The sequence below is a fragment of the Botryllus schlosseri genome, chromosome 16 (assembly GCF_051294905.1).
Source record: "Botryllus schlosseri isolate E-star chromosome 16, Bs_hap1, whole genome shotgun sequence".
Lineage (NCBI taxonomy): Eukaryota > Metazoa > Chordata > Ascidiacea > Stolidobranchia > Styelidae > Botryllus > Botryllus schlosseri.
The window spans coordinates 6,897,815-6,910,972 of NC_137251.1; the positions used below are offsets into that span (position 1 = coordinate 6,897,815).

Here is a 13,158-nt window from a genome sequence, read left to right on the forward strand (position 1 = left end):
CAGCCGCAGGCCTCAGTCAGACTTCATACATTACTGGTATAAATGGCTCTGTTGGTACCGAGCCGGGAAATGTTTCGACGCGACGCTTTTCTCTATCATTACGAGGGTCAGTCCAGCATGATTGAAATTCTCATTTCTCTTACTGATTGAAATCTTCTACAGACAACTATCCAATCCATCCAGCTGCTCTCTGTCTTTGGCAAGCCCCGAACTACTGCTATCTCCGGCTAAGCAAATTTGCGTGATCCCAATGCGCAGATGCATTGTGGGTACTCGGTTAATCGATTTAGTACAGGGGCTTATGGAAAAGCGCTCAGTGTTTGAATATATTTGAATCGTGTTGGTTCTGTAGTATTGTATGCGTATAGAGCTTTGAATGACTAATTATTCTAACATTCAGGATTTGTTTCAGCCCAATATCTCGTGTCAGTATATTGATATTCTGTGTAATTCGACATGTCGAAGATAGTACGTTCACCAGGTGGTAGTGGTAGCCTTTGCTGTGCCTATGGGTGTAGTAAAAGGCGGAAGAGGATATCCAGTGAGTCGTATGGGAGAAGTAATAGTAACGGCAGTAGTGATGAAGAGTCGATGGTAAAGCGTCGATACCCCAGAAATTTTCACCGGTAAGTGAATAACAGCAGTCAGACATGCCCAGATCAATCACAGTTGTAATAAACAGGTCATGGTAAAGTGATAGCAGAACATTTCGTTGCAGCTATATGAATGAAATGACCAGACCAGACTACCAGCAGAAATCCGTGTCACCATATCTTCTATGTAATGTTCATCATCAGTATCTGTAATAATCTGTGATAATGTCCATCTCACTCTGCGTATTTTGTCCATGATTTTGTCCATGATCAAGCAGTTCGGCCAATAATCAGATTAGTATTCAATTCTTGCTCATGCAAGGAAAAGATTCAGTTAATGGCCTATGGGTTTTCATCAGCATAGTTAAAACAGGATATCTTTTTCAGATGCTAAACAAATACTGTGGAATTTGCAAATTCCGTAGTCGAGTTCATCTATAGTCCTTATAGCTTTGTGCGAAACTGTCAATTTATTTATTCAAAAATATTTTTCAAGGTTTACCTTTGAACTGCTTTAGCTTTAGAAGGCTGCCTCAATCTTGAATACAATAGCCTATGGAGTGAAAAGTGGCAGATGTATAATTTTATCAGACAAGTTATTTTATGTCCCTTCTGCTTTTATCATAGCTCATAACAATGAATTGACTATTTAGTGTGCTTTGCTTCATACAATGCTCCATATAATGCAGCTTTCCTACTAATGAATCGCTGAAAGGAAGATGGTTAGAAAGCATGAAAAGAAAAAAAACTGGGTCCCATCAAGATCGTCAGTTATCTGCTCCGATCATTTTCCGGAAAGTGCCATTTACCATGTGGGCCAGTTGATACGGTTGAGGGAGAATGCGGTGCCAACGAGATTTCGGAACTTTCCGAAATATATGAGGTCAAAGGTACAGTAGACATTTATATATTTACTTCTAAAGTTAAGTTTATATTAGTATACCCTTACCCTAGCCTCTGTTGATGTGAAATTCGTGAATTTCAGGCTTCCAACAAACGGCAAGCAAGACCAGCAACACTTCAAGATAAGAAACGTTATTGTAAAGCACAAACTGGTGAAGCAGTTCTCCACGACCGCAGTTACTGTGCACGTACCTCTCCTCAAAAGCTCATTCAACAGCAACGCCGTAGAGTGGTACAAATTAAAAAGGGGTTGCATGCTGCCAAAATGAGGACATGCCGCCTGAGAAAAAAAGTGAAAACTCTGGATGAGGTCATTGCATCTCTGAAAAAAAAAATTTGATCAGCGATTTGTGTGGAGAAGTAATGTCACAAAAATTCAGTCGTCTACCAAGTGAGCTGTTGCAGTGCATGAAGTTGGTGGAAAAGGAGTCAAATACTCTAAAGAACTGCAATATTTTTGCAATGACGCTGCTGTATTATTCTGCTACGGCATACAATTTCAACTCGCTCTTCCCCATCCGAGTGTGATAAGACGCTAGTATGGAAAACTTCCCGCTGAGCCTGGCTTTACTGGTATTGCGTTTTCTGCTATCAAAGGAAAAGTAGAGGCATCAACAGCTCCTGTAATATGTTCCATAATGATGGATGAAATGTCGATCCGCAAACAGGTTTTTTTGGATGGAAAAAGATATCGAGGATATGTAGACATGGATACTGACTGCCAGGACGATGATTTTTTGCCACTGGCAAGAGATGTATTAGTTTTTATGGCTGTTTGCGTCAATTCATCCTGGAAGATTCCGCTTGGATACTTTTTCATTAATGGTTTGACAGGATCGGAACGAGCAAATTTGGTTAAAATTTGCATGAACAAGCTTAACGAAACCGGTGCAACTGTTGCTTCATTGACATGCGACGGGCTTTCCTGCCACTCCGCTTGGCTTTCCTCATTGCCGGCAAACATATCGTCCAGGAACATTGAGTCTAGTTTTCCTGGTCCATATTTACCCAATCATCAAATCCAAGTAATTTTAGTCCTTGTCAAATGCTCAAACTCATCAGAAACTGCCTAGCAGAATGGGTACTTTGCTAGATGGGAGTGGTCAGCAAATTTGGTCTTTTAAATTGCAACTTCGATCAGAATTGGTTCTTTATTGTACCTCGTTCGCAGATATTAAGCCCTAACTTATCCCACATTTTACTTTCAGATCACCCTCAATTACGTCGAGGGTGACGTCAAGTCAATAACAATTAATTAGTATATTTCTGTTTATACTTTTTTTATGTTACTTATTTTAATAGAAAAATCATTCATAACCTTGCGTTTCTCATGACTGAAGCTAGTGTTTCTGAAAACGAAAGTTTGGGTACTAGACAGTACAGCGCGGTATTTCGTGTGATCCCAGAAATGGTTGATCGAAAGCCAGGTTGTAATGCATCGTCTTGTAGGGAAGAAAGGGATCAGGTAGGCAGCAACTGCATGATCCCAGAAATGGTTGATCCGACAACGCACCAGGTAGGAATGCTTCATCTAGCAGGCAAGGAAAGGTGGGTGTAGATTTTGTAGATTACCTCAGGTCGTTGCGTTACCTTGCTATCTTTTCATCGATGATTGATCTGATCAAATCAATAACGATAATAAACTCCGAGCACAGATTGTTGTAACCAACATAGCGTCAATTTCAGTGAGTACAAGGCAATTCTATCCCAATCTAAATACGTACTCATGCATTCATCTTGTATCTCTCATTTAATGATATAAATATATTATTTCTCTCATTTGATCACCTCTGCTGAAATTGCTAACCCATATTGCTACACATAACTCACATATCCTCACTTTCACTTTCTACGATTTATTTCGACTACTTTGACACAATGAATAAGTAGAATAACAATTAGATCGTATAAATTTGATTGTAGCTGTGCCTATGTCATGTCGCATGATGCTGAATTTTCCTCCGCCAGTGGTATTCATAGCCACCACGTAGCTGGCAGAGATAGCATTGACATCAGCGCCATTGTAGTGAGAAGATTTCGAATCGAGGCCAGGGTGATTCTGAGGCAGTCTCCGGTAATAACTTGAAGCTGGTGGTCATAGCCATAGATGCTTTTACTACCTATAGATACAGTACCTGGGAAATAACAACAAAACTGACATTATCCAGTGCAATCATTTGATAGCTTGGTAATTATTTATACTTGAGATGTGCCTGTTTGCTGGTTTTCAAGATTTGTAAGAATAGTAAATTACAGTGTGTGTTTGCAACAACAATTCGAGGACGCAGTACATGAAACTGAAGCTATAATGAGTATAAAGACAACATCAGCAAGCTCCCTCAGGATTAATGGCATCATATCCAAATCAAATTGCCATACACAGTACCTGAAACTGTAGCGATAGAGAAGACAACATTACCAAGCTCCCTTAGGATTAACGGTATCATATCCAAATCGAATTATCAATGCCATGACAATTGACTTATCCCAGTAATTGTGAAAACAGCACTCAAGGCCAGCAGGAATTTTTGAGCAGAAGCATATGTTTATTTACCTGGATACAACGAGTTAAGCAATCTACATCAGGAAGATATTTGCAAATGAATACATACGGTGACACATATATAACCTTATCTTGTCCGAACCATCGAAATCGATATGTCCAGGCCAAAGAGTAATCAAAACAGTCACATCAACCAACCACTTCTGCCTTGACTACCAGCTTAACGCGCAACTATCAACTTAACCCAAAGATGGCGGCCAATTGATCACGCAAATATCGCGAGTAACGCACTCCAGTGTTTATATAGCTCAGTGGTCTTTGGTGATCGATTACTGCAGGGGGATTCCCACGAAGTCAGTGGGGCATAACGGTGGTTTGTTATCTATAATATTCAGATAGACACGCCTACTGCCCTGTATGCAGTATGCACTATATGCAGCTTCGCCATTTATTTTTATAATTGCCCGTCCTCACGTCTTTCATCGACTTCTCTTGACTCCCTATGCCACCATGTTGTGACGTCACGAAAATGGCCGATATTTTTTTACCTTCAATGGCCGATACCGATATTTCTCTCCAAGCGTGATATCGATCGACTCGATATTATCGGCGAGCCGATAATCGGTCGGGCTCTAATCGTAATACATGTTTTTCATCTGTTGTTGAGAAATTGGGCAAACATGGCAAGGAAAGGTGGGGTTACTTTGTAAGTGCTCGCTTGTTTACGATGGAATGCATGTAATACACCAGTACCGGTGTAGCAACCGTGCTCTGTTATGACAGTTTTATTAGCGATTCCCTATGTGTTCTTTGATATGTGGCTGCGACGCTTCGATCTGTAGTGGCCTATAGTTGCTGTCATCAGTTACATAAAATGACAAACAAGGTAAAACGTTACATCTGTATTTCTACTTCTCAGACTACAGTTCGGAAGATATGTGGATTGTACCGGTATAGGCTACACAATTCGACTACGACATGCATAATGCATATGCATAATGAACCGATTGAAGAAACGGCTGTGCAGTGTGCTACATCGATACGGGAATACATGAACGATGGCTGCATTCCGTACATACTGTTCCACTGGCTAAACTGATGTGAGCGCGCGTGTGGTGGGATGGAGCTGGTGTCTTTCACGGGAGGATGGTATGGAGATTTGTGACTCTCCTGGTGATGATGAAGCGCAGCGGTGTTGGGATTATTGCTTTGATTTTACTTCTGGATTATAGTGATCTGCTTACAGTTTTTATAGACATTCTTGGTATTGTTAACTTCCTATTTGGTAGCCTATATCATGCCGACAAGATGCTTCAATAAAGTCTCTGCAGTAGTTGCTGTATCGTGACTCTTGAGTCACCCGCATACATGGGGTAGTCTGTTACAGAGGAGCTGCCGAACAACTAGAGGCCACATGGGGTTTGCAAGTGGGTCACTTGAGTGGTAATGACCTTATTTTAATCGCATCGACAAGTGATGCCTGAAATATTAAAACAATCGTTACTCCCGCCTACTTCACGGCCCATCTTCGTTGACGCCGAAAAAGCTAGCTGATAACTTATAGGCTACTTGTTGTTTTCCTCTACGATCATGATATGAACAAGATTATTTTCCTCTACAAATATCGATATTATGAGTATCTCATCATCCTCGTTAATTTCGAGGATAAGACACGTTTCAGAGTACGACCAAACACACATTGTCGTTGTACCTTTGCCCACCAGACTTACTACGAATGTAAGGGGTAAAGCGGTCGTCCACGATACAGCTTCTGAAGGATCATGTAAACAGGGCCCTTTTACGAGTCAGCTCGGAGATGAGGCGTGACGTCACCGGAGACGACTTGAACGCCAAGTCGAGTCGAACATGTAACCAGGCCTATTGTCACGAAGTGCAATGAAATGGGTAGGGTCGCAAAAATACCAAAGTATCTTTATTATGATGGATAACAGGCATTATATTCTTTGTGGTGGCTTAAAAGGTACATATTTGAACTTTGACATAGTATATTCTGTTGTGACGTCATAATGAGTGATGCTCGAATACTCGACTCGAAGCATAATACGTGATTCAGAATCGAATCACTCTGGTACTCGATTTTGCCCAGCCCTAGTCACGAGTCATTGCACATTTTGGCTCGAGTCAAGTCAAGTGATTTTCGAAGGTGACTCGAGTCGAGTCACGATTCAAGTCAAATTGAATTTTCGAAGTATCAGTGACGGTTCAAAGTCAGACATTTTGCCATTTATCTTGCATCAAATAACTAATATAAAGTTTAATATGCATGCAAGAAGGCTTCTATCACGCACACGTAGAACCGCAAATAAAATACGCGACTAACTGTATAGCTATGCTACAGCCTGTTATTACATCACCCAATAAGGATCGAATACGAAGCCTCTGTCACGGTGGTTCTGTAACTCTATTCTTTCGTCACAATGGTCACGCTCGACTCGCCTCATCGGACGGCAGAAGAAGCACGACCACGTTTCACTTTTTCTTTCGACGGCCGTGTAGTAAGCAGGGTCGTAAGTTGCTCCTCGTTTGGTAGGGCACTGACGTGATGTCTTTTTCATTTACAGTATTTGCAAGTATTTTTTAACGTCTTGTTATTAAGTTGGGTTAGTTGATCCGTGCTCACTGTTCGTCAATACAAAGTACCGGAAAGACACTGTCTCTGGATTAGCAAGCTAGTTAAGAATATCGGAAGTCAGTCATACATACTATCAGCCAGATACTCTCGTCCAGCTCGGTCAAAGAGCTGAAACTCGTCCCTCAGGACAGCCTCGAGAAGTAGTAACAAATTGATATGGATTTGAATCATACAAGAGGGTTGGTAAAGGTGATCACTGCACAATGTTAGCATTGAGCCGTCTAGGAAACATAGATACGTTGCTATTGTATTCTTCTTCTTCTATTACTACTGCTACGACAACGTAACCTGTGATCATTTCGTTTGTGGTCAATATATTTGTGATGCAATAATGGAGGATCATTCAAACGTACATTCAGTGAATGCCTGGTTACTCTCACAAGTGACACAGGCGTATCGCGATTAGGGCTGGGCATAATGATTCGAGTACTCGGATCTGAATCGAGTATTAATTTTAATGATTCGAGTCGAGTAGTAAAAGGCGATTTTTTTCGAGTACTGAAATTATACGCTCCTCGCCACTGAAAGTTAATTTACCAACGAGAATTATCGTTACGATACTAATTTTCACTGTTGAAACCTTGATTGGCCGTATCGTAGCATACGAAACATGGTACAAAGCTACGAACGTTACTGGAAACAGCACATTTCTGAAGTCATGGTCATCTCACAACATTGTCACCAAGTGCAATAAAATCGGTATGGTCGAAAAAATACCAAAGTATCTTTAATGTGATGGATAATGGATAACAGTTATTATATTCTTTGTGGTGGCATAAGCGGTACATATTTGAACTTTGACATATTACCAGTGGTGGTCCTACGAACGGGGGGCCCTGGGCCTATAAGTATCTATGCTACGCCCCCAGACCCCCCTTTTGCATCTGTTATTATTATCTACCTTTCACCGCGGCAAGGTTTGGCCAGATGCTGGATTCGGCCATGTCTATTTTGCATGTGTGCAAGGATAGACTACATCGAAACTAAGTAATTCTACCGCATGCAGAGACGTGATGATTATCGGGATACGGGACTTTTCTAACAAATGCAGGGATTGGGTGTTGATTGACACATCTGTACGGAATCATATTCTTGCTTGGTACACGGATTTCTATGTTTATTCGTTATTATCCTTGAAAAAAGCGCATAATCCAAATAGGGGGGGTGGGGGCTTCGACCAGGGGAGGCCCCGGGCGACCGCCCACCCCAAAAGCCACCACTGCATATTACATTCTTTTATGACGTCATAATGAGTGATACTCGATTACTTGACTCGTCTTGAAGCATATGGCGTGATTCAGAATCGAATCACTCAGATACTCGATTTTGCCCAGCCCTAATCGCGAACAATGCGAACATACACAAAATAAAGCGATTTTATTGATGACTTGAAATTAACTCGTTAATTTTGCTCCGAGTCACGAGTCAGTCCGCATTTTTGAAGCGCCGAGTCAAAGTCAAGTCATGACTCGAGTCATCCCAACACTGCTATTATGTCGTGCGAGCGTGCTTGTAATGAGTGTCTCCACTCGTGATCGTCTTCGACTGGATTGTTGTCTTTTAGGAAAGAATTTGGTGGATACCTGAATCGCCACTATGCAAAATCTTAAATTTTTCTCCACTTTGTCTAGTTTTCGCCGCAATTGTGTTTATAAACCCTACATTAGGCTACTTTGTAAAATAACGAGGTGTGGCGTCACAATATGTAATTACAACATCAACTTATCAATAACACATTAGCTTATTAAGAGTAAATAACCGCGCTGTATGTTGCAAGCTGCAGTGTATAACGCCAGAATCTGAAAAAAAAATAAGATTTGTTTTAGTCTTTTGGCTATAACTCGTTTTGTAAATATAGCAAACTTTCTTCTCAGAACAGACAGAAATATGGTCTGGCAGCTTTTGAGCTATATATCATGACTATGCGATCAGGGATTGCCGAGATGGGCAATGTTACCTCCTCGCGCGCAGAAAATGGGGGCAATCCACTAAAGCCAATATTTCATGAAGTTTTAGGTCATTCGTCGGGATATAAGAACCCCGTTTTTTTCGATTGAAATAAAACCTTTTTTTCACTCGACCGTTGATCAGCATCTCCTGACTAAACGACTTTGATTTCCGCAAAACATTACTGGGTGGCTCGGCTCTGAAGACTTTGTCATATCGAGCCTCCCGTCTACCTTGCATGTCGCATTTCACTGTTACATTTTTGTAGTGTAACGTTGATGTGTAATGTACACGAATAAAGATTCTCTCCTCTTAGATATATTGCCTAATTATGGTAGCATGCATTGCATAGCCTATAACACCTAGCCCATGCAATAATTTAGCTGATACCAGTGCGCATAAGAAAGATTTATGTATTGTGTATAGCTGTGACTGTGTGCCTGCATGACTATCAGTTATATAGAATGCAACTGTCCGAGATTCTGAGACTACATGTTGCTAGTCGATCACGCCGTGTTAGTCTGCAATGTTTCTTCATTACACAAATTAGTTTCCCTGTTTCTTAGGTTTCTTTGTAGAGCTTCCTGGGAGGTACAGAACTTGTATATTGAGGTTTCTTTGTACAAAATAAAGGCACCCCTCAATACTCATTGCTCACCCAACTAGGCATGCGAGAAAATCTGCTGAAAAGATTTCAAAGGCTCTCAAAAGATGCTACGACCATTGTTCCAGTCTGATCGCTCCATTACCTAATAACTAAAATATCATGGCTCTTTAAAATAACGGGCAATGTACTCTGCTACAGAAATTACTCTTATTAAACGATGATCTAGCAGACGATACTGTTTCAAGTGGACGGCACATTCAAATGTACTGCTACAATTACTGCGGTATTATAAAGTGCGGATTATACATCCCATTCGTTGAGTTCATCGCTAAAAATATACCGATCTACTCAAACGGCGTGCAAACGTGAAAATGGCTCGGATAGGGCTAGAATTCTAACAAATAAACCGACCATGAACGTGCGAAGAACCCCATTTGTGGTACGTGTTTAAAAATTTCCAGAGTAAAACCGATAGAGGCGTGCCGTGATTTCTCAAATGCATTAGAACATGCTGTGAAAGGACCTGATCTTATCCGAGTATACAGTTGGATATCTTTCAATTGGTAGAAACAGCTAATAAAAGAAAGTAAGATCAAATATGAAAGAGCGCCATGCCTTCATCAAGCTGCCAAGGCCGGATTGAGATCAACCCTGAAATAATGCGAGCACATTTCATCGGTACAATTACGATATATCATCTTTCATTTCATCACGAAGAAGGTTAAGAAAAATAGTCATAAATATCGGTGCTATTCGATGCAATGACGCCGGCCCTTCTCGCGAGCTTCGTCGTCGAAATTTCGGAGGTAAAAACGCGCGTGCAGTAGCGCGGCACGGGATACAGCGCAGCTTTTGTGCTTCAAAAATTAACATGATTACTGAAATACGGGCTTCTGAAAGTGAGCGGCCGCTAGGCGTTTCATATGCTTGTGGTCGGACGATCCAGGCAGCTTGAAGTATGAAAATGCACCATGCGCCACGATCCGTTGATTCGCTGCCAAACTCTGGTCTCCTCGCTATGATCTACGGTCGTCTTTCGATCACTAAAGGAAAAGAGGGGGATAAATGTTCATGCCCAGTGCAGCCAGCAGCGCAAAACATAACAGCACATTACAACATCGTACTTGTCGATTCATTTTATCCGCGAAACTCGCGAATAAAGAGATGAATCTCTTTGCAGGCATAGGTTGTCAAAGTGTACAGCGTAGGTACTCAGATACTCGAGTGGATGTAGAAGTAATGCTGGAAATTTCTAATCTATTACAAGTGGAAGTAGCTATTTCCAAGACGTAGAAAAATGTCTTAAAAGTGGGCTAGTTTCAAAAAGTATATTTGGTTGAGGATCCTGTGCTTTTAGCAGTTTAATAGATGTGCGTATTTTCCAATTCGCGCAGTGCATCTTCGAGACTGATGCAAAATGCCTGATGACCTTACAAATGGTGAAATATTCGGAAACTCAAGTAGTTACCGTAATGAAGGACTTTTCGCTAATACAATTTCACTCATAAATGTGACGCCAACATATCCAAAAACTACATAGCGCTTTACAAAAGTGAAAAATTATATACTTTTATTTAAAAAAATGAAAAGCACAATTGAGTACTCCCGAAACGATAGAAGCTCGTGACTGATCAACTCTGTTCGTAATACCCAACGTGCAGGGGACGACGTAGCCGCCACATGGACACACGGCCACGATCGCGGGGATTCAGTTCTCCAACAGGCGACCGAACTGATTTAATTGTAACCAGACCTACCGGCTTACCTTGTAACAGATTGAGTAAGTTTGATATAAGCAATACAAGCGGCATCGTCGGCTAAAAGCTTCACTTTCGGTTTGAGCATAGTCGTATTCTTGCTGATCTTCCCGTTTTTCATCGTTTCTACGTAAACCACGCATTATTAGAAAGTCGCCCCAGACCCGCCAAGCAACCGCCCCTTACTGTTGTCGAAAAAGAACTTGTGGAATTCCAACCCTTCGATCATGTTGCCTTTCGCGGCGGGTTCAAAGCACGTCAGTTCCGGCGAGACCAGCTTGCTGTAAGCGTCATAATCGCAGTCTGCAATCGCTTGTAACAGTTGATCGGTCAGGCGCAGTATTTCGGCCTTCTTTGCTGAAAACAATGTGGTATTTTGATCAGGTAGCCAGCGACCATTCAGTGGCAGGCACCAACCTCGCGTTTCTTCGTCGTCGACAAGGGATGAACTTTCTCCTGATCCCTATTGAGTGATGTAATTTGAGATAAGATTATATGAAAACTGCAAATATACTACAAACGTAACATAGTTATCTTTCGTCACGACCCTTGCTTCAGTGATATGTCCAAATACGAGACCGGTAATTATGGGTGATTAAATGTCATCACTGTTGCAAGGTGACGACATAATCATCTCAATATTGTGTATGGAAACGGGAACAAAATCGCATATTCTGGAGAGCTGGCCTAGAAGTAAATTAATGGACAAAAGTGACCAGCTTAATTCAAGCTCAAAGTTGAAATCGTCTAATGAATAGGTAAAGATTTGAAGCACACAATTAGTCGTTTTTAATCCAATTGCAGCAAACAGATGTAACAACTGGAAATCGCTGATAAATTTCAACCGGACTCACAAGTGAAATGAGTGGTTATTGGCAACTCAGGTACTCTAAACTCAATAGCCACAGAAATGAGGACAGTATACTATCATCGATTAAGATGAAGTACGCGAATATTGACGATGAAAAATATCGAGTAACAAATTATGAGCAGGCAGAGTGTGCATTATTCACATTGTGTAGAATTTCGCTTCAGACTTCATCTGTCAGGATGAACAATCTTACGCATCTTCAACAGAAAATGCGATTCAGAAGGTATCATTTTAATGGGAATACTGATCGGCGAGTGCACCCCGGCACGCGATCGACCGCAAAATCTCTTTCCGTATCGGAGTAAATCCTGTGCAAAACACATGGGAGGTGGAAAGCGCAAGTACTATGTCTGGTACCACCGACGACTACAGTGGTTCTTGACCTTTTTGTATCAGTCGCCGACTTCCGATTTTAACATATTCTGTAGCGCATGGCATATCACATACAGCCGGATGAAAACCGATATCATTATTCTGTGTTGGTTTCTGAATAATTAGTATGATCGAATGTGCTAACGTTGCTGTTAACTGATAGTTGTCATATGCCATTCACGGCAACCTGTGTGCTTGTACATATTTTGTCACAGATTACAACTATCATTCATTCGAATTCGATTTTAATGACGCCCGCTTCTGTTGAGAAATAGCCGACAATTTGAAATAGAAAATGTTTCACATGACAGTATCAATATACACAACCAAACTTTCAATAGTGCCCTATGACGGACCTCGAAATACTACCGTGACGCGGCGGGCAAGAATCATTTGACTACAATATATAATCAGTAAATATAGGCTTGTCGCTCAGTATCCAGGATTTTAATCTCGAAGATAAGGAAACACATCAAACAGAGGAGAGATTGGAAGTAACATGCATAGTTTCGAGCAAACCGGGGTTAGTCCAGACACGAAATTGCCACACGCCGTGTGTCGAGAGATTGCTCGCAATTCTCTCATTTCAGCATCGCCGCATTTACATATTGCAATACTTCTTTTCTACAAACCTTTACGCGAGTGCCAGCTGTATCAGCCCTCACGACCGTCCCCTGCGACTGGGGTTCCTTCGCGATATGAGAGGAAAACAAGAAGTCGAAGGAGTCGAGTAAAATGGTGTCGATGTTAAAAGGAAAAACATACGTTAATGGTCACGACTCCAGACCAGCTCACGAAACCAACAACCATAGCAGCGGCCATGCACATTGCATATCTACGACAAATACATGCACAAAACGAATCACTGCTTTCAGTGGAAGCGCAGCATCTATGGTGAGATACGAAACCGCATTTACCTCCAACAGCTATACGACAGAAATCCATATAAAAC

At 41.4% G+C, this 13,158-nt stretch overlaps 1 protein-coding gene and 2 long non-coding RNA genes across 10 annotated transcripts in view; 1 reads left to right on the forward strand and 2 right to left on the reverse strand.

Annotated features, from left to right (window-relative positions):
* Positions 1 to 3,331: 3,331 nt before the first annotated feature.
* LOC145459280 (uncharacterized) lies at positions 3,332 to 4,311 on the reverse strand. Its single transcript, XR_013921332.1, has 2 exons — positions 4,051 to 4,311; positions 3,332 to 3,631 (listed from the first exon to the last, which is right to left on the reverse strand). It is a non-coding gene; the product is annotated as an uncharacterized LOC145459280 (long non-coding RNA).
* A 323-nt stretch (positions 4,312 to 4,634) lies between these two features.
* LOC145458699 (uncharacterized) lies at positions 4,635 to 5,332 on the forward strand. The gene is made up of 2 exons (XR_013921177.1): positions 4,635 to 4,692; positions 4,919 to 5,332. It is a non-coding gene; the product is annotated as an uncharacterized LOC145458699 (long non-coding RNA).
* A 4,059-nt stretch (positions 5,333 to 9,391) lies between these two features.
* Positions 9,392 to 13,158, reverse strand: part of LOC145458693 (calcium/calmodulin-dependent protein kinase type II subunit alpha-like) — a 35,912-nt gene continuing 32,145 nt past the window's right edge. For 5 of the 8 annotated variants that reach the window (XM_080337143.1, XM_080337145.1, XM_080337140.1 and 2 more), the window contains 5 exons: positions 12,839 to 12,895; positions 11,381 to 11,426; positions 11,150 to 11,320; positions 10,972 to 11,089; positions 9,392 to 10,249 (listed from right to left, as the gene is read on the reverse strand). In XM_080337143.1, the coding sequence (XP_080193269.1) occupies positions 10,126 to 10,249; positions 10,972 to 11,089; positions 11,150 to 11,320; positions 11,381 to 11,426; positions 12,839 to 12,895 (516 nt within the window). In that variant the 3' untranslated portion in view covers positions 9,392 to 10,125. The remainder of the gene's footprint in view (positions 10,250 to 10,971; positions 11,090 to 11,149; positions 11,321 to 11,380; positions 11,427 to 12,838; positions 12,896 to 13,158) is intronic. The other 3 variants (XM_080337144.1, XM_080337148.1, XM_080337147.1) reach the window with 1 other exon arrangement.